Source organism: Daktulosphaira vitifoliae, unplaced genomic scaffold, assembly GCF_025091365.1.
Source record: "Daktulosphaira vitifoliae isolate Bord-2020 unplaced genomic scaffold, ASM2509136v1 Scaffold_1, whole genome shotgun sequence".
Taxonomy (NCBI): Eukaryota; Metazoa; Arthropoda; class Insecta; order Hemiptera; family Phylloxeridae; genus Daktulosphaira; species Daktulosphaira vitifoliae.
In genome coordinates, this window is record NW_026099572.1 from 23,457,109 (window position 1) to 23,482,107 (window position 24,999).

At 26.3% G+C, this 24,999-nt stretch overlaps 3 protein-coding genes across 14 annotated transcripts in view; 2 read left to right on the forward strand and 1 right to left on the reverse strand.

Annotated features, from left to right (window-relative positions):
* Positions 1-24,999, forward strand: part of LOC126896168 (uncharacterized) — a 101,920-nt gene that overhangs the window by 50,106 nt on the left and 26,815 nt on the right. The gene's annotated exons all lie outside the window — the stretch shown is intronic.
* Positions 1,679-11,408, reverse strand: LOC126896173 (uncharacterized). Of its 5 annotated transcripts, none has more exons than XM_050668743.1 (4): positions 11,270-11,408; positions 10,991-11,136; positions 4,892-5,063; positions 1,679-2,463 (listed from the first exon to the last, which is right to left on the reverse strand). In XM_050668743.1, exons 2-4 carry the CDS (start codon positions 11,030-11,032, stop codon positions 2,309-2,311), a joined length of 369 nt encoding a protein of 122 aa, XP_050524700.1. In that variant the 5' UTR covers positions 11,033-11,136; positions 11,270-11,408; the 3' UTR covers positions 1,679-2,308. The 5 variants fall into 5 exon arrangements, 2 of the variants coding, with proteins under 2 accessions (XP_050524700.1, XP_050524699.1); XM_050668742.1 differs by having other exon boundaries at positions 1,680-2,463; positions 10,991-11,121; XR_007701781.1 differs by lacking the exons at positions 10,991-11,136; positions 11,270-11,408 and adding an exon at positions 8,134-8,308 and having other exon boundaries at positions 1,688-2,463.
* LOC126896172 (uncharacterized) overlaps positions 13,352-24,999 on the forward strand; it is a 30,142-nt gene continuing 18,494 nt past the window's right edge. Inside the window, exons 1-10 of one of the 3 annotated variants that reach the window (XM_050668740.1) lie at positions 13,352-13,450; positions 13,565-13,655; positions 18,678-18,704; positions 19,122-19,148; positions 19,519-19,545; positions 19,781-19,807; positions 22,394-22,420; positions 22,601-22,627; positions 22,980-23,006; positions 23,131-23,977. In XM_050668740.1, coding sequence (XP_050524697.1) covers positions 13,586-13,655; positions 18,678-18,704; positions 19,122-19,148; positions 19,519-19,545; positions 19,781-19,807; positions 22,394-22,420; positions 22,601-22,627; positions 22,980-23,006; positions 23,131-23,147 — 276 coding nt within the window. In that variant the 5' untranslated portion in view covers positions 13,352-13,450; positions 13,565-13,585 and the 3' untranslated portion in view covers positions 23,148-23,977. Of the gene's footprint in view, positions 13,451-13,564; positions 13,656-18,677; positions 18,705-19,121; positions 19,149-19,518; positions 19,546-19,780; positions 19,808-22,393; positions 22,421-22,600; positions 22,628-22,979; positions 23,007-23,130; positions 23,978-24,999 lie in introns of those variants that run through there. The other 2 variants (XM_050668741.1, XM_050668739.1) reach the window with 2 other exon arrangements.

Genomic DNA, 24,999 nt, shown 5'->3' on the forward strand with positions numbered 1-24,999 from the left:
ATATACTTTATTTTGAAAAAAAAAATTTAACATCTGGACTTGTTTTTGTGGTGAAATTGGACATCAAAGTTAAAGAAAAACGTACGATTTCCGTCAAAAAATTCTCGATTTTATATTTTATATTATTAAATTTATATTGTTATAACTTTTGTAAAAATGTATAGATCAATATTATTTTTATTTTTTATAATAAATTTTTATATACCTCTTTCATCTGACACGCTTTTTTTATAAATCCGATCATACCCCTTTATATCAGGGGGGTCAAAACTTTAAACATGCATATGAAACTAGGACATATTCAATTTAATTTTTGAAAGTATTCCGGAAAGACTGACACTTTTATAAATATCTTAAATTAAAGCTAATGTAATATACTTTAATTTGAAGAAAAAAAAATTTGACCTCTGGACTTGTTTTCGTGGTGAAAACGGACATCAAAGTTAAAGAAGAATGTACGATTTCCGTGAAAAAATTCTCTGGTTAAGCTACTTATTATTTGAATAAGGAATATTTTTTCGATTTTTAAGAGAAATAACTAAAATTAAATACGAATTATAATCATTTGACGTATCTTTGAAATAGTAGGTCTAGTGAGGGTTGGCAAAATAAATCATAGCCACAAAAAAATATCTTCTCAGCTTTGTATCGAAGCTAAAACTTAAAATATAGTAAAATTAAGAAAAGAAAATAAAGAAAATAAATGATAGTCACAAAAAAATGCGTTTATAGTTGATTGCGTCGGGCTCAACTGTAACACGTCATTTATATAGTTGACTGTTTTTAATGTGTTACTAAAGAACATAAGTTCAGAGTAAACTTTTTATGTTTGCATGAATTTTAATCTGATTTCCCATTACTCCTATTATATTCCTTAATTTGTTCCCATTAGTCGTATATATTGCCATTATTATTCGTTATTTGTCTATATTTATCAAGCAGTGTGAATGGGTTACTTGTATGAATGAGTGTTCGACATTCGTTCATCAGCATTTGTTATTCGTCATCTTTCAGACGGTTGTCGGTATTTGAGACACGAATCAAAGGGATTATAAATATTTGTCCAAATACGCAATAGGCGGGAACGGTCTACTAGGTTATGATTTATACATAAAAAGAACCAGATTTTTATCTAGTTGAATCTAAAAATTTGTAAAACTCCTTAATTTTAGAAATTAAAAAATATTTGTTGAAATTACCGTAATTAATGACATTTAAAAAAATATTCAAAATTTTAATTGGAAGCCGTAAGAACTAGTGATGGGCATTTTCGAATATTTTAAACTATTGAATAGTATTCGATAGTTTTTGAAAACTATCGAATAACAATTCGAATAGTTTTTATACAACCGAATAGTTTATTTTTAGCATAAACTATCGAATAGTTTATTTTTGGCATAAACTATTCGAATGGGCTACCGAATGGTTTTAAAAAATATTCGATTAGTTTTACCTAAAATTTGTATTAAGTATACTTAATTATAATAAGAAGATAATTAATGAATACTTATAAATAAATTATTATACAATTAATAATAGTAAAAATTAGTGATGGGCATTTTCAAATATTTTAAAGTATCGTATAACTATTCAAATTGTGTTTATACAACTGAATAGTTTATTTTTAGCATAAACTATCGAATAGTTTTAAAAACTATTCGAATAGACTATTGAATAGTTTAAAAACTATTCGAATATATTGTGTAACTATCGAATATTTTTACTATTCGAATATTTTTTAAATGACTATCGAATAGTTCGAATAGTGGACAACTATCGAATAGTTCGATAGTTTCTATTCGATATTTCCCATCGCTAGTAAGAACAGTTATAGAAATGAATGTTGAAGGAAGAAGAGGTAGAGGAAGACCAAAAAGAGATAGAGAGATGTTATTGAATGCGATATGAGGATAGATGATGTGAGCGTAGAGAATGTGGGAGATTGTGTCAAGTGGAAGTTTAGGATAAGGGTGGCCGACCCCAAGTAGTTGGGATTAAGGCGAGGAAGAAGAAGAAATATGTTAATAAAAAAAATGTATACGTCAATTATTTATATAATAGCGTATTTTTTTTAGTTCAAAAGTATTAATTATTTTAACAAGAAGTAGGTGGATTTTTTTAAAACTTATAAAATTGAGTTAAGGTAGTTCAGACAGATAAAATAATACAATAAAGTTTATAGGAAATAATTACTGATAGTTACTTTGCTAAAGAAGGATTAGTAAATAAGTGAGTGCGAAACAGGGCCTTCAGACCTTCTATAATGTGCCACGAACGGCACAAACGGAGGTTAGACGTTTTGAATGTGTCATACTTTTTTTAGATGTAATGAGTCATCAGCCGTATTCCAATCAATTCTAAATCCCGCAGCTTCTAATCGAACAAGTGCTTCCGGTGCGATTTCATGTTTTTTTAAATGTTTAATTACTTTGTTATAATGTTTCGCGTATATGTTTCTGAATGCTAAGAAAAAATAAACAAAAAAATTATTAATTGATTAAAAGGAACTAGATGTCAGTTTTTTAATTAATAATGGAATAATTCAACTTGATAAATTAATAAAATAACTTTTTATCAACTATAAATTTTTCGATAATCCCTATAATTTAAAACGATTATCAATAATATAAAAATAAGCGTATATACCGGCTATTTTCATTTTTTCAAACATTTTAGCCATATGCACATTGTTTTTCTGGATAACGAATCAAATGTTATTTCACTAATATATAATGTATATCTGATGAATTTTTTTATTTTAAAAGTTACTTAAGTAAATATATATATTTAATTTTATTTAAAAAAAATTAATTTTATAGCGAGTAAAATTAAAAATCCTTATTACAAATTGAGGAGTAATAAAATTAAATCATAAAAAAGATATTAAATAACATTTGTTGGTTATGGGAATCTATTGCAAATGGTTCCATTTAGTTAGCTATAAATAAATTCAGTAAATTAAAATGCCATTCGCCATCCCGACGACAAATTAACCATCAATCTTGAAGTTATGAACATTTTTTTAAATATACCAAATTGGTCTTAGACTTTTCGGAACACTTTCAAAAGTTAACTCTTTGTGAAAAAATTTATATTTGGAATCTCCCCCATTGGGCAGGTAAGGAGTCAGATTTATAAAAAAAATATACCAAATGATAGGTTAAGACATTATGTATCTATAAAAAAAATTATATTGATTTGTTCATTTTTGAAAAATTTATAGCAGTTTTATGTAAAAAAATGTTAAAAATGTTAAAAATTAGAGATTTGTAATTTTTTGGAGATTTTCCCCATTTACGGGGAACGAAGGAATTTTTTTCAATTTTGAGGATAACGCTTTGTGATTTTTTGACGTGTCGTTAAAAGAAATCCGTTCGGTAAGAGCTGAGAAAAAGTGGTAACAGGCACAAAAAAAAAAAAAAAAACATCTTAGTAAAACCAATACCTTCTCAGCTTTGCATCGAAGCTAAAACGGGACGCGATAGGGAAACTACCACTATTTTCTATAGGCATAAACATTAAAATTATGGTTATATAAAAATATATTTATTAAGGTGGGAAATTACAATTAACACTCCAAATATATAATTATTTAATACAACATTTGACATTGTATCTGTTACATAAAATTGGGTTACTCTATAACATAAATTTATTTTGTGTAATAATTACATTTGTCTAGGTCCCATTTATTTTATAATTTTTCGAATTCTAGGAAGTCCGCTGAGAAAAAAAAGTCCTCAATTATAATAGTTGTTCTACCAAAGTATGTTTTTGTTCTATCTATTGTAAAAATAATGTTTATAAATATGTAATCAGTCCAATGATATTTAAATGTAGTTACTTGAGATCAAAATCTGTCTGATATATATTATATATCATATCATAATATATATATATATATATATATATTGATTTGAATGATTAAAATTTCAAAATTGTTAAAAAAAAATAATTTTCGAAGAAATTGAATTATCTTAAAAGATTCTTTGACGTATCATTGAAAGAAATCGGTCCTGTGGTAATATAATTACTTGGAGCACGGCCGACCATGATATAATTATTGATATTTTTTTAATTATTCAAAAGTTTAATAAATTAATTCTTTAATTTAAGCTTAAGAATTCATGTAATTAATGTATGACTATACATGGAACTATAAGATTTATTATATTAAAGGTTACTAAGTGATAGAAATAAAAATTTAAGATGATATAAACATTTGTTATATTAATATAACCTACCATAGTTGTTGATATATATTTAGTTTGTTGAATATTTTATAAATTATATTTCTAAATTTGTCATTTCATATTTTTATATGTAAATACCTACCTAAATTGGATTATTGTTAATATATTTTTCTCAGCTTGTTTCTGTTATAGTATAATATTTAAAATTAAAAAAAATCATTTTGCATTTATTTCCATAATAAATTGAATATTAATTCTAACTTTATGATGTTTTGTATAATATTCATTTCTAGTTGATTTTTAATGAAATAACAAAAATTATAGGAAGGTTCTAATATATACCTTCATTGAGATAATTTTTTTTTTACTAAGCTGTATCTCTAAATACGAAACAATCTTATTTGTTCTAACTTATAATAATAAAAGTTCAATAATCACAAATATACACTTCAAACAGTGCAATAATAAAGTATATTTGTTTATTATGATCAATACAATTATTAGCCTTTGAAAGGAGGCAATTCGATGTTGCTCGGGAACGCCATCATTTTTTTAAAAACTATTGTGCCCCTTTCTAGTTTTTCCCACTTTAACCACTGTCTTAAACCAAAATGTTGTTGTACCTATTAACTTGAACGATACAAATAAAAAGTATGCAAATATATTAAAATAATCAGTTATAATAGAATTTTACTTACTATTTTTAACTTCATCAATGAATAATGTTTCAATTTTACTATCATTCAAATTGTGTACCATTTTAAAATAACTCAATAGGTCTTTAAACATTTTTAAGTCCATACCTTCATTATCATATTTATCAAACAAACCTATCAATTTATTCTGGCATGTTTTAATCAATTCCAAGTTCTAAAATAAATAATTAATTGTCATTTAATTGAATTTTATGAATTTAGAGTTAATAATAATATTAATTAAAATTTTTAGATAAAAACAGTTTGAAACACTGATTAAAGTTATTTTCATAAAAAACGCATCGATACAAATTTGTAGATAGTGTTTAATTTTTATAATGAATTGTTGGATTATTCCAAAAGCAAATCAACTATTATTTTCTTAAGCCAGTTTTCCTAATGAAAACTTTCATGATTTATAGATAAATTATATAAATTAATAATTAATATAGTATTTAAATTAAAATTTTTCTGATATTGATATTTAATAACTTAATATTGTAATTTTTATAGGAAACTATATAAAAAAAAAAAAGAAAAGAAAATATTTATAATTATAACATAAATCTTATATATTATAATTTTATTGTAGATGAGGGAGAATTAATGGCGCATTTATCTCCAATTAATCTATCTAGCTAAAAACATTAGGCACAAAAATTGAAAAAAAATTCAATATTCCCGTAAATGAGGGAAATCATTCAAAAAATTAAAGTATTAAAAATCGGTAATTTTTTAAACTTTTTTTTTCTTAAGACTGTCATAATTTTTTTAAAAATTAACTTTAATTTGAAGAAAGAAATTTGTCCTCTGGACTTGTCTTTGTGGTGAAAACTGACATCCAAGTTAAAAAAAAATTATCATTTTGCGTAAAAATTGGAAATTCAAACAATTTTAACAACTTGTACAAAAACTTATTTGAAAGTATTCATAAGAAATAAGTGAACTTAAATAGACGTATTGAGAAAGAGATGAAAAGGGGACGAATCCCCTTATTTTAGGCTTGATGAGAAGCTGTGAAGTTATTAATTTGATTATTTTTTGTATCTGTTAACTTTTTTTCTTAGCTCTTACCTAACCGATTTCTTTCAACGATACGTCAAAAGATCACAAATCTAACAAACCGAAGATATTACCCTCAAAAATGGAATCAATTTCTTTCGTTCCCTGTGTATGGAGGAAATCTCCGAAAAAATTACAAATTAAAAAATTGGTAATTTCGGACATTTTTTCAATTTTTTTTACTAAAACTGTCATAACTTTTTGATAAATAGATGAATAGAACCGTATTTTTATATATGCCCACAGGGAGGATTCAAAATAATAACTTTTCAACAAAAAATTAACTTTTTCAACTTGACTTTTGAAAATGTTCCGGAAACACTGACAATTTTATACATATCTTAAATTGTAGCTTATGTAATATACTTGAACTTTGGTTAGTCTTCATGGTGAAAATGATTACTATATTTAAAAATATGCTTTTTTGTGTAAAAATTTCTCGCTTTTGTATTTTATTTTATAATACTTTACAAGTGGAGTACACTGATTTTTATAAATATTATATAAATCAAATTGACATAGTATATTACGTTAAACTTATTTCAATTTTTTGTTTCTTTTAAGTCGAGAAAAATAACTTTGAAATTTGAACTAGCCTAAATTGCCATTTTTATTGATCGACGAATACAACGTACAGTAGTTGTATCGGTAACATTAGTGTCTCTTCATGCTTAGGGTGCGATATACCAATACGCCTGTGGCATTAAATTTTATGCATTTTTAAAGTTAGAAAACAATTTTTAATTCATTTGATCTTTATCTCATTTAGATTCAATAACTTCAATGAATATTAAGGACGTTATCACTGTAGTCTCCCGTCGTGTGAAGAAATTCATTAATCATATTCAAATTATTTTACTAAGTGTTATTTTTTAGTATTTGTTATTAATTTTTTTCAAAAATGGGTTGAGAAAAGTATATTCTGGCCTTGGTAAAAATTGTTTGTAGACCAGTGTATTTTTTCATAAATAACAATAATGTATCCAAATATTATACATATAAATGTAAAGAAAAAACCACTAATCATGTAAACGTGTCCCATTTATGCCACGACTACACTGTGATGTAACCCCACTGTACTACCATTTTTTTTTTATAAAAATTGTTAAATCCAAAAAAATTAAACTAAAATCAGTTTTGGAAAAATTCTTATTTAAAAGAAAAGCGCTCCTTGTTTGTTAAAAAATAAATAAATAAATAAAACCCGCTAATATTTTTATTATTTTGATATGGCAACCATAGTTTAAAATTAAAGTATTAGCTACACTTTAATTATCGCATTACTATTTTCATGAGATTTTGATCTCGAATAAAACCATGACCAATTTTTTTTTTTCTAAAATCAAATTTATATTAAATTTTATGCTATATCAATATACGACAAAATTATTTAAAATAAATAATCTACATCTTAATAAATATTTATATATTTCTCAAAATAAATTTTTTAATTAGAAAAAATTTAAGAATTTACTTTTATTAATAATTAAATAATACCGTTTTACCTCGTTAAAAGGTGAATTTTTGAATAGAATTGCGTTTGAAAAACTAGTAGTTAGATACATAGTAATAATCTCAAAAAGATATGATAAAAACAATCTAATTGCAAATTTTAAATCGGCGCAAAAAGGTTTAAAAAAGTATATTTTGGTCTCTGATGAAAATTCCTTGTAGACCAGTGTATTAATTGATGAGTAGCAAAAATGTATTCATATATAATACATATAAATTAAAGAACTATCAATCTACTATATTTGTCCCAACTATGCCACGTCCACACATAGCTGCAATACACTATGCTACCGTATTTTTATATAAGAATAGTTAAATAAAAAAAAAACTAAAATCCGTTTTGGAAAAATTTTTTTTTAAGAGAAAAATGCTCATTTTTTGTTAAAAATATTTTTATTATTTTGATATGGTAACCATAGTTTAAAATTAAAGTATGAGCTACTTTTAATTATTGCATTACTAACTATTTTCATGAGATTTTAATTCTCGAATAAAACTATGGCTAATTTTTTTTTATTCTAAAATCAAATTTGAATTAAATTTGATGCGTAATGTTAAAATGCTATATCTATATAAGATAAAATAAAAAATAATCCACATCAAAATGAATTTTGTAATTTGAAAACATTTTACAATTTACTTTTATTAATAATTAAATAATATCTTTTCACCTCGTCCAAAGGTAGAAATTCGAAAAAATTGCGTTCGAAAGACAACTAGTTAGATACATCACGATGAAAATGTAGAAATACATTTTTGGTTTGATAAATTGACGTTTTCGAATAAAACTAATAAGTTAAACAGTTTAAATGATAGATTAATTGAAATTCTATTTATTTTATAACAATACTATGTTGATTTAGGTTTAAAAAAATGTCATTTTTATGTATTTTCAAAATAGAAATAAAGCGTTTAATAAATACAATTTTTTCTTAATATATAATAATTCTTATTTAAAAAGAAATAAACATTTTATTTATTGATGAAGGTGTAAAAACTAGTTTTAATTATTTTATTGTCTTCACTGTACTAACAATATTAGTAAAAACATGTTTTCTATTGTTCAGTTATCATTGAAAATTGAAATTTAAGTCTATAAATTAATAAGCCTTGACGTTTTGTAGTTTTTTTTTTTAATTGCTACTAAATTTCTCAATAAATAGTTATAATGAATAATCTATAAAACTATAAATTTAGCAAATACATTATTTTTGATTTTTATTAATTTTAAGAACCACATGTTTTTTGCACATTTGTTCAACTACTCTACTTAACTCAAAATATAGAAATAAATAATTTATTTTGATTTATTTTATTGGCCATGTTTCTTATTTACATATCTGCTATATTAAGTTACATGATTTGTAATGCAACCCACGATATGAGAAAATAGTCGTCACTCCTAGCATTCGAAACATTTTTCAACACATTTACCTTAAATTATAGCTTATACAATATTAATATAAAATATTAAATAAAAAAATAGTTTTGGACTTGTTTTTGTGCTTAAAACGAAAATCAAAGATAAATTCAAAAATTAAATATTAGTTTTCGCTAATTTTTTATATTTTCAAAGTATGGCCAAAAAACTAAAATCTATTAGTCAACATATTTATTCAAAGTCGTTAATACAGGTGTTATAAAAAACTGGCTCATAACTCTTAAATGTAAGATAGTTTCACAAATAAAACATCTCTATTAGGGATGAATTCAATTAAAAAAGAAATACTACTGTTTAAAATAGTCATTTGATACTGTCTTGTATATTTCAATCGCCAATTCTTCAAATATTAATCTTTTAAAAAAACAAAAAAAAAAAAATTATTAATTCTAATCCAGTTTTTATGACTAAAACTTCTTCTTCTTTTAATTCCTACCCGTTTTTGTGTGTTGGATACCAGATAACCTAAGATCAACTGATATTACTAGGGAAGGGATAAGTGCAGTGGTTTACCGTTGCCTTTTACACTTGGGACCTGGTGCATTTTACCACCTTAAAATGCACGTATGGTCGACCCTCCGTACACTACGGCGGCAAGCGTGACTTAATACTAGGGTTTGTCAACATCTAGTGTATCCACCGCGCCACTAAAACTTTAGAATATAATATAATTCTTTTTAGAATTACCTGATCTACTCGAGATATAAATAATAATAATCTTGAAAAACTTGAAATGAGAATAAAAAAAAAAACCCCAGCAAAGGGGGGTCGTGGCACAGTGGTGACGTGACATATTTGGATCAAGTATAATAATATCTGACAGTGATTAAAATCACTATCATAAAAAACGCTTCGATGCAAATCTTTAGATAGTGTTTAATTTTAAAAAATATGTGGATTATTCCAAAAGCAACATGATCTGCTAGTTCGTTATTAATATCCTGATTCAGATAAAGTATATCGAATGAAAAAGGGATTATTAAAAATTATTATTTCTCATAAAAAAATTATGGTGATCCATACACTTTTCAATAAGTTATAGCATTATAAAGTTTATAGCATTATAAAGTTAAAAATAAAATCGAGACTTTTCACACAAAAATAGCATTTGGTAGCCAATTTCACCGTGAAGACAAAATAAAGTCCGAAATTTTTTTTTTTTGCATAATAAAGTACATTACATTAGCTGTAATTTAAGATACTATAAAAGTGTCAGACTTTCCGGAACACTTTCAAAAGTTAAGTTGAAAAAGTTCTACTTTCTACATGCATTTTTTAGATTTGAACCCCCCTCAAATATAGGGAAATGGTCCGATTTAAAAAAAAATTATGTCAAATGAAAGATGTATATAAATACTGCTTCTCATGAAAAAATTGTATGGATCCATACATTTTTCAAATAGTTATAGCATAATAAAATTAAAAATGTAAAATACAAAATCGAAAATTTTCACACAAAAATAGCATTCGGTAGCCATTTTCACCCTGAAGATAAAATAAAGTCCGATATTTTTTTTTTCACGATAAAGTATATTACATTAGCTTTAATTTATGATATATATAAAAGTGTCAGACTTTCCGGAACACTTTCAAAATTTAAGTTGAAAAAGTAAATTTTTTCTGAAAAAGTTGTCAGTTTGAATCCCCCCCTTTGGGCAGGTAAAAAGTCAGATTTATAAAAGAATTATACCAAATGATAGGTAATGACATCATGCATCTATAAAAAAAAGAATTATATTAATATGTTTATTTTTAAAAAAGTTACGGCAGTTTTTAGTAAAAAAAATTGAAAAAATTTCGAAAATTAGCCATTTTTAAATTTGTAATTTTTTCGGTGATTTCCCCCATTTACGGGGAACGAGAGAAATTTTTTCAATTTTTGAGGGTAATGTCTTCGACTAGATACGATTTGTGATCTTTTGACGTATTATTGAAAGAAATCGGTTCGGTGAGAGCTGAGAAAAAGTGGTAACAGTAACAAAAAAAAACACATCTTAGTAAAACCAATACCTTCTCAGCTTCGCATCGAAGCTAAAACACATTTGCAATTTGCACCATACTTAATTATTAATTTATAAAAATTTTACCTTCAATATAACACCGCGTTTGATTTCATCCAAAAGATTCATTGGTAGAGCTGGTCTATAAACTTTACCTTTGTTTTTAATATTATTGTCCGCTTTTAGAAGCGTTGGTAGAACTTGGAAAAGTGGAGGAGCTGGAGGAATACAATCTATCAAATTTTCATATTTTAAAACATACAGAGTGATTTATTATAATAAAATTAATCCAGTACTTAAATTTATCAATATATACAAACATTTTCTTGTTGTTTTTTTCTATAAAATTTCAAAATATAGATTTACCATTAATGTGCCGTAAGTCCTTCAACTAGGTTAGTCTTTTGTTCATATATTTTTCCTCTTCCTTAAGTTTTTCTGGACCACTATTATTTTTTATCAAATAATCAGTAGATTCCCTTAAAAAATTCTTGAATTTGATCTATTAAATATAATTTTAGTATACATTATGGATACTTTAAGACAATTAATAATATGTGTAGTCAGGGTACATTTCCTTATTTTTTAAACTAAGTTGTCATAGAAATAAAGATGAAGGAATAATAATAGAATATAGATGTTATGGTTAACGGATTGTTGTACGTCTAGCTACAAAGTGAAAATAAAGCATACGGTATACAGGGTGATTTTTTTATCATAACCCACTCAATTACTTTCAGAATAATAATAATTTAAACATTTTTTTTTTTCATTATCTTTAGTTACACATTATTCTTGAATTTTTAATTATGTAATACTTTTTAAGTTCATCCCTTATGCCTTGGAAGGGGGTCAACTTTGTTTTTTTAAATGGTAACACATATTTTTAATTAAATAAAATGTTTGAGTTTTTAATTTAATAGTAAATGGCATTTGAATTTTTAATATAACTTAATTCGTTTATTAGATATAATCATTTAAAGTTTCAAATTTTTGAATTAATATACAGGTATAATACACAAGGGATTACAAATATAGGTAGCTAATTGGTTTTTTATAACATCGATATTAGCAGATACACAGCATTGTTATTATCAATTGTAGTAAGGCACATTGTTATGAGTTTATAAATACACTAACTGACAATACAGAAAGTATATCTATTGATAATCATAATTGATAATAAACAATCCGTGACTGAGACAGCAATGTCATAAAAATCCAATTAGCTACCTGTATTTACAATCCCATGNTATAAATAAAATAAAATTATAAATGCTAAATATCTATTACAGAGTCATTAAATATCTTTATAGAATAATAATTTAAAATATTAATAACTACTTCGAATGATATTTTCCAATTTTGGATTATTTAAAATTTTACGTTTTATTGATTTCTTTAAGTCGGTTATTTTGTCGGGCATAGTTTTTGTCCACTGTCCACTTTTTTCAGAAAATTTGTTTGAATTTTTGTAATATCTTATAATAAATTTAAACGGACTAAGTGTTTTTGGAAAATTACAAAAATATTGTTTAAATGCATAAATTTACAAGATGTGCTTACAATTATACGAGAAAATGCGAGTCTCCATTCGCAGCAACGTTTTCATTTGTTGTCTTCATATCTGCTACATTTTTTTTATTCTTTCTTTTACACAACTTCCTAACAAAATTTATAACTCTTTTAAATACGTTTTTTTTTTGTGGCATTGTTGTATTTTACAGAAATATAAACACTATTAATTATTCTTTAAATTGTACTAAAGCAAAATAATTAAATAATGAATGTTTAGACTCAAATTTCCATAGAAAATATACTATTATTGTGTCATAGTAATCAAAAACTTATAATAAATAATGATTATAATAACTTAATAAGCCACCCTAATATTCACTCTCTATTTTTCTCTTTTTCTTTTCTTTCTTTTTATTTTTGGTTTATTACAGTATGTAAGTCCTAGGTTTACAGATAACTTCATGTGATTACATATTTTTAAAAAATAATTTTTCCATGTGTATTATAAACTATGAATGTAACATTTATAAATGTTCTTAAATTTGTTATCATTCGATATTTTTTGAAAGGCTTATCTAGAAAATAATAATATAATAAAACTATCCTATTATTTCAAAGATGTATTGTCAACATTAGTCCCTCAAAAATATGCTATTCATAATAGAAAGTTTCTCAACTTGCCTGATGGAAATAGACAAATTAGCTAATTATAATTAGTTTCTAAATAATATCTGAATAATATCAAATTAAAAAATTTTAATTCAACGTCATATCAGATATATTTTACAAATACTTATGAATTTCTATGACGTCATTTTGATGTTGATATAATAAACTTAGAAAAAAGTAAATACAAAACATATTTTGAAGAAATTATTTCTGATATTGTCTTATTATAAATTTGATTTATTGATAATTACTTCGCCGTTAATGAAAACAACACATAATAATTATTTTAAATTGCAAATAAAATATTTAAGTATTTAATACATTTAATTTTTATCATAATAAAAAAAATCTTCTTTTCGAGTAAGTACATTATTTCATTCAACATAAATATTACAAAAAGGTTGAGAAGGTACATAAATGCCTTTTGTTTAGCAAAATTTTAAATGATTATTATAGTAAGTTTATTTATTTTAGATAACTATAATAAAAAGAATAATGTCAATTTGGTTTTTGGCTCTGTTATTATTTTGTGTTGTAAATGAAATTTCCAGCGATGACTCCAATGGTAAGATATAATTAAAAGTTTAATTAACAGGTGGTGGTTGCAAATTAAAATAAACTTATACTATGCTATTATCATTTAAAACATATTATTTCCATTTTCACTATTTAATCAACATATCTATCATAAAACAATTTTATTAAAGCAATCTGCTTTAAATACTTACAGCGCCTAATGGATTTATCCATAGAATATGTCATTTTAAATAGTGTGTACAATTAATTACTTTTTACTTTAATTTCTCATTCTCAAATTATCTTACTTAAAATTTTTGTAGGATTAAATAAAATTTTTTCTTAATTCAGGCATCTCTTACATTAAGTTTTATTTTAATTTTTCTTTTCAATAAAATAATTCTTCTCTCAATTTTAATATCAATATTCACTATATAAATTCTGAATTCTTTAATTTTTTACTATACTTCACATTATTCTAATATCTTTTACTTTGTGTACTTAAATTAGTATTTATTTTACTTAAAATTAAGAGGAACTCATTTTCAATACAAATTTTTTAGCTATTTAAAAGTTAGTCATTTTTTTATTAAAAAAAAAATTGAAATAAGTTATTTATTGTGCGCCATTTATAGTAACTCAAAAAAAAAAAAAAAAATTAAATATATGGGGGTCAGGGTAATGTATGGTAAGAGTTACTATTCTCGTTTTTATATTTTTTATTTTTAACTTTATATTGCTATAGTATTTTTAAAGATGTATGGATTTATAAAATATTTTATGATAAATACTTTATATATAGCTTTTTTATCCGACATACTTTTTTTGAAATCGGACTATTTCCCTTTATAGGGGATTCAAACTTTATATATATCTCAGATTAAAACTAATGTAATATACTTTATTTTGAAAAAAATATTTGACATCTAGACTTATCTTCGTGATAAAAACGGACATCAAAAATAAAGAAAAACGCACGATTTTTGTGGACAATTTCTCGATTTTATGATTCATATCTATAACTTTATATTCCTATAACTTTTTGAAAATATAATAGTTATCAATTCCAAGAAAGTGTCAAGTACAACTCTTTTTGGATAACGATAACGTTTAAAAAATTGGCTTTCACTGTATAATTCAAACGGGTCATCGACATTACGAAGATACCTATTTTGCACATTATTATGTACATCACCTATTTCTAATTCAATGTACTCCAAAAGTTCATAAAATCGAAAAATTTATCCATACCTGTAAATAAAATTTGATTATTAATAAATAAAATATTATCACGTTGCATAATACATGGAACAAAACGTACCTTATCATTAAAAAACTAATTACAGATGTATCACATAAAGTTTATGTGGTAGGAATTTACCACATTACTTTATGTATCCCTTAACTAACCAGCCCTCTCATAAGGAAGACTATTCAATGGTATATTATTACTAATCCCATAAGTTACCAATATAAATAAAATTAATATAACATAAATACATGAGTCCCATAAATAATAATATCGTAACACAATAAAATGAAACGGAGGTGAATGTAAATGGTAAATGTGTACGAAGATGAATATGAGGATATGATGCCTACTGTCTAGGTATTCACGTGCGTATTGTCGTACAGCAGTCACCGTGCTTTACTGACACTCCGGGTTAGCTGTGGGTGTCGAAAGGCTGTTGTTATAGGAAGGAAATCAGGGTAACACTTATGTATGAGGTGCAGACGAAGTGCAAGACACAAATATTCTGAAATGTTGTGGAAGAGAGTAGATAGGTTTAAAAAGGAATAAACAAAGACTTTACTTTAAGCAGTAAGCCGGACAGCGACAACCGAGTACTGAGGCTGATGAATGACACAAAGCACTGGAGTCAATTGACGACGATGGTCAGGTCTTTTGGGTTTTTATAATAATTAGAACTATTGCCAATTTGGCAATAAATATTATTTGTTAATTCATCAGTCTCAGGCAGCGGATGTGCTGTCTGTATTTTATTAAAATAATTCTCACGATAATGGTAACGTGACACCATCAAAATAATAATAAAAAAATAATAACTATGCATACGAGTATTAGTATATTGTTATTATTGATAATCACTTGATTTTATTATATACAATAAATATAATAAGGAGTTCAATTATTTTATTTAAATGCAGTTATTATAAAGAGAGATATTTTTAAAATGATTCACTTTATTTCTTTTAAAATTACAATTATGTTAAGAAAAAACTATTAAATATTCATTATATTCATCCTCTATAATTTATTAACTATATATTTTTTTAATAGAAATATACTTATTTAATTAGATTAATAACTAAAAAGTAATCTTATTAAGAAATGAAAACTTTTGAACCAGTACTTCAGAAGTTATTTATATTTTTAAATATAGAGTTGAGATAGTGAACGGCATGTAGGCGATATTCATAGTCAGTGTTGAATTATCTTCATTGTCTTTATTAAGAAGCTCATAAACCAATTCTATTAATGCTAACTCCTCTAGATACTTACAGCGCCTAGTAGATCATTATAGAATATGTAATTTTAAAAAAGTATGTACAATTAAAAACTTCATAAAATAAATAATAAAATACCCAGCACAATGGGGTCGCGGCAAAGTGGGGACGTAGTATAATTTGGTCCAGTATAGTTGACATCTGACAATGATTAAAATCACTATCATAAAAAACGCTTAAAAGCAAATCTGCAAAACACTATGTTTAATTTTAAAAAATTGGTGGATTATTTTATTACACAAACATAGCATTTGGTTGCCATTTTTACCGTAAAGTCCGAAATTTTTTTTTCCATAAAAAAGTATATTACATTAGCTTTAATTTAAGATATATATAAAAGTGTCAGTATTTCAGGAACACTTTCAATAATTAATTTCTATAAGTTAATTTTTTGTGAAAAAGTTAAATCCATTTTAAATTCTACATTTTATATGCATTTTTTAGTTTTGAACCCCCCCTGTATAAAGGGTAATGGTTTGATTTCAAAAAAAAGTATGTCGAATGAAAGATGTATATAAATAATACTTCTCGCGGAAAAGTTGTATTTTTATAAATTAATACATTTTTCAACAATTATATAAATATAAAGTTAAAAAAGTAAAATTGAAAATTGAAAATTGTCACACAAACATATTTGGTTGCCTTTTTTACCGTAAAGTCCGAAATTTTTTTTTCCATAATAAAGTATATTACATTACAAACTCATTGCAGAGTCCATCTTCAGAGCGATAGTCACTGCTCGGTGGCTGCAACTATACTGTATAGTATGGTTATCATAATTCACATAACTAAAAAAGAAATATCTGCTATGAAAAATACACTAAATCTGATGAATAATAATGTTAACTCCAAATTCTAATGAACGTATAGTTTATAAGAATACTTGGATTAAATCAATGTATTTGCATAATAATACATAATTATTATATATTATTGTTACATTTATTAATGCGATTTTTGGAGTCGGTGCTAACCAAGTCTAACAAAATCAATGTGTTACATAATCAAAAACACAGCAGACGCGTGGCCCCTAACTATACGCGATACAGCAGCGGTCATATAAATAATAACGGAAGGGGAACATATTTGGGTGAAAAGACGATAAATCAATCGCTACTCCCCTTGTCGTTCAATGCCGTGTATCTGCTCACTTGTTGTCGCTTATGAAACACGTTTATTAAGCTTGACTGACATGGAATTCGAAAATAGCAATAATTATATAATATTATCCTAATGCATTGGCTTTATTCTAAGTAGTCTAAAATGATATTTCTGATTTCTGATTAGTACTAACAAATACTATGGTATTATGTTTTGTGTTATCTGAAGACGCATAGTTCTTAAGAATATCAGATCGAGTTAAAAAAATGGATATTTGTAAGACAATATAACTAAATAAATAACGCAAGTGTATTTTACTTTATAGTGAATTTTTTCATAGCTGTTCGATCTGCCATGCTAAGCAAAAACAGGATAACTCCAAAATTAAAAAATTTTTTTTTTTGTTTCTAAAGGTAAATTTAGTGGTTTTACACCGATTTTTGATGTAAAAGTAGCATATTTCCTATTAAAACCCATCTAAAATTGAAATATAAAATAAAAAAATATACGGTAAGTTCAATATATTTGATGTTTTGTAAGCGAAAACACGGTAAATCCAAATACTAAGCAAAAACTTAGTATATCACATAAAAAATAATGGAGTTACCATCTTTTGACTTATGTTTATATATTGGGAAAAAAGGGTATCTTGATTTACTGTTAAAAACGTTTTTTTGTGTTCCTGAAAAATTATGTTGACTGGAGTTATCCTGTTTTAGCACAGCAGCGATCGTGCCAAAGAGTGATAGCGCGGTGAGTTTCAATTTTTACATCGTCATGAGCGCGACCTGCCCTAACTGGTTTTACTGTTTGCTAGAGTGTGTCCGAATGTCGTCACTAGCATATCCATGTGACTTTTAATGCGTACGTGTTGTGCGGCACTTTATGTACAAGTCTCTGTTTGGCTTTGTTTATTTTGATGTTTAATGTTTTTAATTCACCTGTGCACGTTGTCCAATGAAATTAATACGCAAAACGATGTGTATTAATGTTCCTTCCTTCAGCGAAAAAATCATAGCGTTTATAGTTAATTGCGTAGGGCTCTACTGTAACACGCCATGGACTTAAGATTGGGTACTGTTTGGTATTATTCGTTATTATATTCGTCATTTATATGGTTGACTATTTTCAATGTGTTACTAAAGAACATAAGTTCAGAGTAAACTTTTTATGTTTGTATGAATTTTAAGCTGAGTTCGTATTATATTCCTTATTTTGTTCCCATTATTCGTAAAAAAAATAGCAAAAATAAATTTAACACATTCACAGAGTGTGTCTTAGAAACACACAAAATGACTTAATGACTAAATGACACAAAACTTAATTATGAAATCTATGTGTCAGGTTACGGTCATGAAGAGAATGGAAGTTTAAATAAATCATGTTTTTATAACTAGTCCAAACTTACTTTATAAAAATGTTATTTTATAAAACTTTCCAGAAACAAAACTTGAAAATTTCTTAAATAGTAAGAAATTATAATTTATATTATAATACATTTTTGAATATTATTATATTTTAAAGATCTAATAATATTATTATGCGAATTTCAGTTTATATTTTATAGTTTAAATCCATATTTTAAGTTGATAATATTTAAATATTTTATATAATATTATAATGCAATTTTTTATAATTCATTAATTTTTAATTTTTAATAAATAATTAAAAAATGGCTAAATTTGCCTTCTTACAAAATACATCCATATACATATGTATAAAAAGGAAGTTTGAACAATCAGAAACATTTCTGTAGTTCGCGTTCTATATGAATATGTAAGTTATGACTGAATACCTTTATTAAAAATATACAATATCAAAAAATTAAAAAACTTTGTAACAAATTTCCTTAAACAAATGTTTTTTTTTTTTTAATAATTTACAGAGATGTATAAATTAGCGCCCCATGTAGGTAATGTACACAATATTATTAATTTTATTATTTCTTAATACCAGGAAAAAAATCAGCCGTAGTAAATTATTATTGAAAAATTACTGTTGACCCAATTAAGATTTTTCTGGCACAACTGTAATATCGAGTTCCCAATAAAATTAAGAAAAAGTCTCAATATAACTAAATTTACGTTGATTATCTTCTTACGAAATACGTGCATATACTTATGTATGAAAAACAAGTTTGTATTATTGGTATTATTTCTGTAGCTCACTTTTTTGAATTCTTTAAGAGTGTGGGAGTGGCATCATGTACCTTATTTCAGGATATACAATATCAAAAATGTATAACATATTATTTTAAATATATTTTTTATAATTCTTTTCAGATTATTACCAACAAGATGTCTTAAGATGTAAGAAAATATAATTTATACTATAATACATTTTTAAATATTACTATACATATGTATAAAAAAGAAGTTTGTAATATCAGAAAAATGTCTGTAGTTCACTTTGTTCATAAGCTATATGAATATGTGAGTAATTTATTATGCACGAATACCTTTATTAAAAATATACAATATCAACAAATGAAAAAAACTTTGTAACAAATTTCATTATAAACATTTTTTTTATAATACTTTCTAGTGATTAAAATTGGATTGTTTAACACAAGTAATTAAAAAAATATTTATTTTATTATGTCTTAAAACCAGGGAAAAAATTAAATATAGTAAATTATCATTAAATAAATTATTGCTGTTCCAAATAAGATTTTGTTGACACAATAATTGTGATAATAATTTTATTGGGAACTAAATAACACAATTATTGTATTATTTAGTTCTCAGTAAAATTAAGATATAACCTAATAAATATAGTTAAAAAAAATATTAAAAAAACACGCTTTTAAATCACATCGAACTAAAAAGTTAAAAACAATTTTTAAAATATGCTTAAAACAATTAAGAACAAAAAATACTAGTATTATTGCGATAAAAGCGTTAGGCGCTCTATATACGAAAAATATGGCACAAATCACTCACGCTTTTATCACAATAATACTAGTATTTTCGTTCATTATTGTTTTAAGCTTATTTTAAAAATTATTTTTAACTTTTTAGTTCGATGTGATTTAAAAGCGTGTTTTATAGTTTTTTTAAACTATATTTATTTTTTACTTTTTAATTTCATGTTATGATAGTAGTTACTATCAATATCATGGTTGTAACGGGAAGTAAGGGTTCGATTCCGGGGAGGGAGTCTGAGAAACGGCTACCACATCCAAGGAAAGCAGCAGGCGCGCAAATTACTCACTACCGGAACGTGGAGGTAGTGACGAAAAATGACTATACAGAAATCATCACCGTAATCGAAATGAATACTCTTTATATCTCTTAATGAGAATAAAGCGTGTTAATATATAAATTTTAATAGTAATTAGAATATATATATACATGTAAAGCGATTTAAACGTAAACGTATCATGCACAAGGTATAGACGTGTTTTGTGGTGGGGGGGGGAAGTTAGGAATATATAAATATATATACGTAAGTCTTATGGCACGAGAGCGGTATTGTTTAGTCGAAATAAACATTTGTATAAATATATAAATTTGATGACACGCACGCATGTACGGGTACGATAACGAAAAATTAATTTATATAGGAATAGTGTTGTTGGAGTGTGATAAGCGTGGCGCGGGGTGTGGTGAATGCGTTACAACAGTCTAGTCTCAAGGCCATAGACGACGGGATACGCGAGAATAATAACACGTGGCGCATGGAGAGTTACCATCATACTTACATGCATACAGGTGAAACTAATATAAGCGTGTTAAAAACTTACAATGACTGCTTTCATATTAAATACATTCAGTGGCGTGCCCAGGAATTTTAAATGGGGAGGAATATCATAACTAATAGGTATTAATACAACTAAATACATCTAATGGAGGTGAAAGAATTAGAAAAAGATTAATAAGGGGGCTTTAGAGGTCAAGCCTGCTTAAAATATTTATTAATATTTTGTGTTTTGTATGATATGATGTAATGTTGTTATACAAATATATTTATTTATTTATTTATTTCATCATAATGGATGATTACGCCTGTGAGGCAAATAGTACAGATAATAACATAGTGAAATTAACTTAATAATTAAATGATTATAAAAATTCAATAATACTAAATACGTTACAAACAAGTTAGCTAAAAAAGTGTATGTAATTATGGTATTATGAATTAAACGTTTTACAACAAATAGACCAGAATGATGTTGAAGAATCATGATAAAAATCAAAATTATTTATTATATTACATAAATTCAACATTCGATTTACCGGAGCGTTTCTACTATAGTTTTGTGTATGAATAGATATAAAAAACATTGGATAGAAACGGAGAGACACTTGAGGAACGTTCATCGGTATTAAGTTTAAAATTTCGGGACAATTGATTTTATTATTTAGCAGATTATAAATCCATATAACATCTAAACAATTTCTTCTACACAAAAGAGAATGCATTTTTAGATTTTCAAGTAACTTTTTATGATTAATTTCATTATTTTTAATTTTAGAAGAGATTACGTTTAAAAAACGACGTTGAATGGACTCAATCTTATTTATATCACTCTGCACATAAGGTGACCCTAGAATAGACCCATATTCCAAAATAGACCGTACTAGTGAAATATATAAGGTTTTCCAACATGTTAATTTTGAAATTCATTGCAATTACGTTTTAAAAATCCTAGTGTCTTAGAAGCTTTATTACAAATATAAGTAATGTGTTTTGAGAATGATAAGTCGCTAGATAAGAAAACACCTAAGTCTTTCACATGGTTAACTACACTAAGATTGCAACCATCAATTATATATTGGTTATGAATAAAAGATTTAGATCTTGTGAATGTTATTTGTAAACATTTATTGATATATAACATTTATATGATGTAATGTTGTTATACAAATATACTATGTAAAAATTACAACTTTATTCAATTATTGCTGTTAGGTACTCGATGGTAGAAAAAAACGCAATTAGGAGGAATATGACCCCTAACCTCCCCCCCTGGTCACGCCACTGAATACATCTATATACTTATGTATGAAAAAGAAGTTTGTATTATCGAGATTATTTCTGTAGCTCACTTTTTCGTGTTCTTTAAAAGTGTGGGTGTATCATCATGTACCTTAAGGATATGTTATATCAAAAATATAAAAAAAATGTATATCAACTTTTTTTAATACTTTTTAGATTTAAATGATGAAGAGATTGCAAAAAGTAAGACATTATATTGTAATACATTTTTAAATATTGTTTCATATTTAACACCTAATAAAATTATTATGAAAATTTCAGTTTGCATTATTTAACTTACAATAATATTACATTTTATATAATAATATAAGAAAATTTTAAAACAATTTTCATTTCAAAAATGTTTTATATAATACTTTCCAGTGTTAAAAAAAGAATGGCCCTTCATAAGTAATATATACAATATTATTATTTTTATTATATCTTAATATCAGGAAAAAAATTAGCTGTTGTAAATAATTGCTGGATAAATTACTGTCGATTCAACTAACATTTTATTGGCACAACTTTAGTATCCGATTCCCGATAAAATGAAGAAATAGCATAAAAATGACTAAATTTTCATTTTCTACTATCTTACTACATACATATGTATCAAAAGAAAGTTTGTACCATCGGGAACATATCTGTAGATCACTTTTTGTAACTTATTAGGCTCGAATACCTTTATTAAATATATGAAAAAATTATAAAAATGTTATGATAGATTTCATTTTGAAAATGTGCTTATAATACTTTACAGGGTTAAAAAAACATATGGCCTTTACGAGTAAGAAATAATTAAATACCTTGTTTTAATCTTAATAATATTATGAGAATTAAAGTACATACTTTAGAATTTAGAATCCATTTTTTAAATTGATAATATTTGAATATTTTATAATTAATTTTAGCTTCGATGCGAAGCTGAGAAGATATTAATTTTACCATGATGTGTTTTTTTTTTTTTTTTGTTTGTCACTACTTTTTCTCAACTCTCACTGGACCGATTTTTTTTAACAATACGTCAAAAGATCACAAATTGTATCTAGTTGAAGACATTACCCTTAAAAATTAAAAAATTTTCCCTCGTTCCCCGCAAATGGGAGAAATATCCAAAAAAATTACAAATTTAAAAATCGATAAATTTTGTCATTTTTTCCACTTTTTTTTCTTAAAACTTCCATAACTTTTTCAAAAATCAACAAATCAACATAACTTTTTTTTAAACTAAAACGTTAGATATTTCCCTTTCATGTAATATCATTTTTTTGAAAATTTACCACTTAACCTGCTCATGGGGGGGGATTTAAAATTACAACTTTTTTACAAAAACTAACTTTTTCAACTTAATTTTTAAAAATTGACACGGCCACGGCGTTGTCACACGTTGACACCCCGCGGTCGTGTCAGCTCCTTCTCAGCCACCGCTTAACTGTAAACCGGACCGTCACACACGCGTTATCGCCGTGGTGTAAAGTCCAACAAATGCCTAGCGTCGTATACCCCGCCGCAATAATACGTCCAGTCAGTCATCTCCGTGACACCACGACCGCAAGCTATCTGTGATATCGATACGTGATCGTTTTTCCGAATACCGAACAGTTTAGAATCGCTACTTCGGCACCTCATAATCTACATTTTATTGTTAGTTTTCATCAACTTAGTTTTAAGCATTTTGTGCGTATTCTATTTGTTTTCCTGTGTTTCTTAAAATCAATAAACGGCTCGACGCCACTCTCTTCTTTCAACATCAACCTGTGTCAACTGGCTCCCCGGAAAGAAATCTAAACCGGATTAACTTTTAATAAGGTAAGAAAATACTGCTGACATTTTATATTAATTACATAAATTTTGAATTTTATTTAAAAGAGACAGCGAAATTTTCCTTACCTTCCTGTACTACGGGTATTTTTAATTTCTATTTCACTGGTGACAGCAGTGAAATTCCCACCCGGTCGTATAAATACTATCTACCTCGCGAGTAGTAGATTTCCACCTTCGGTGTATTTTTAAAACACGGTAAAAGTGGATTTCTGGCGATTTCGTATTTATACATACACGCGCACTGACGACCTTGAATCGCACAACGTCGCGAACACATCCATTTCAGTGTTTCGATAAAACCGCTAGGCAGGTAGGGCGATCATACGCGTTATCATACCACAGCGATCGTTACATTTAATAACCGGGTCCCATAAAATCGTTTGTATTATTATTTCCGATCTCCACAATCATTTTACGACTGCTATCGTAATAATCTCATTCCCCATTTACATTTGCTATAGAACACCACAATCAACAAAATATTGCAGTATTGGTACAATCACAATAATAATAATAATAATAATAATACAAACGGCCGTCATTGCCGACGTTCATACGCGAACACATAGCGCGTATTCTCGCGATCTGCGATATCGTATTTCTAAATAACAAAAACAAATAAGCGCTTGCGTTTCATTTATTTATTTTTGTTTATTTTCGATAAATACGGTAAGGAACGTTCACTATGACCGGTAAAACTCTCGCTCAAATGAACCGTCGGGAATTATTGCGCGAATGCGCTTATAGGCAGTTAAACGGCCCCACGACAAAAAGCGATATGCTGGCAGTCTTGGAGAATAGCTTACGCAGTGAGGGGCTAGACCCATCGAACGCGATTCTGCCCGAACGCCCGCCGCTTCATTACGAGACGCTCGCCACGGAACGCGAGTCTCAGGTTGACGAAGTCCCCGCGTTATGCCGGACCGTCGACCCAACCACATACGCGGACCGACCGG

Coding starts and splice junctions, on each gene's coding strand:
- LOC126896173 (XM_050668743.1), bottom strand. CDS start 11,032: ATGAATCTTTTGGATGAAATCAAACGCGGTGTTATATTGAAG. Junction 5,064..10,990: donor AACGCGGTGTTATATTGAAG/GTAAAATTTTTA, acceptor TATTTATTTTAG/AACTTGGAATTGATTAAAAC. Junction 2,464..4,891: donor CATTGATGAAGTTAAAAATA/GTAAGTAAAATT, acceptor ATTTTTTCTTAG/CATTCAGAAACATATACGCG.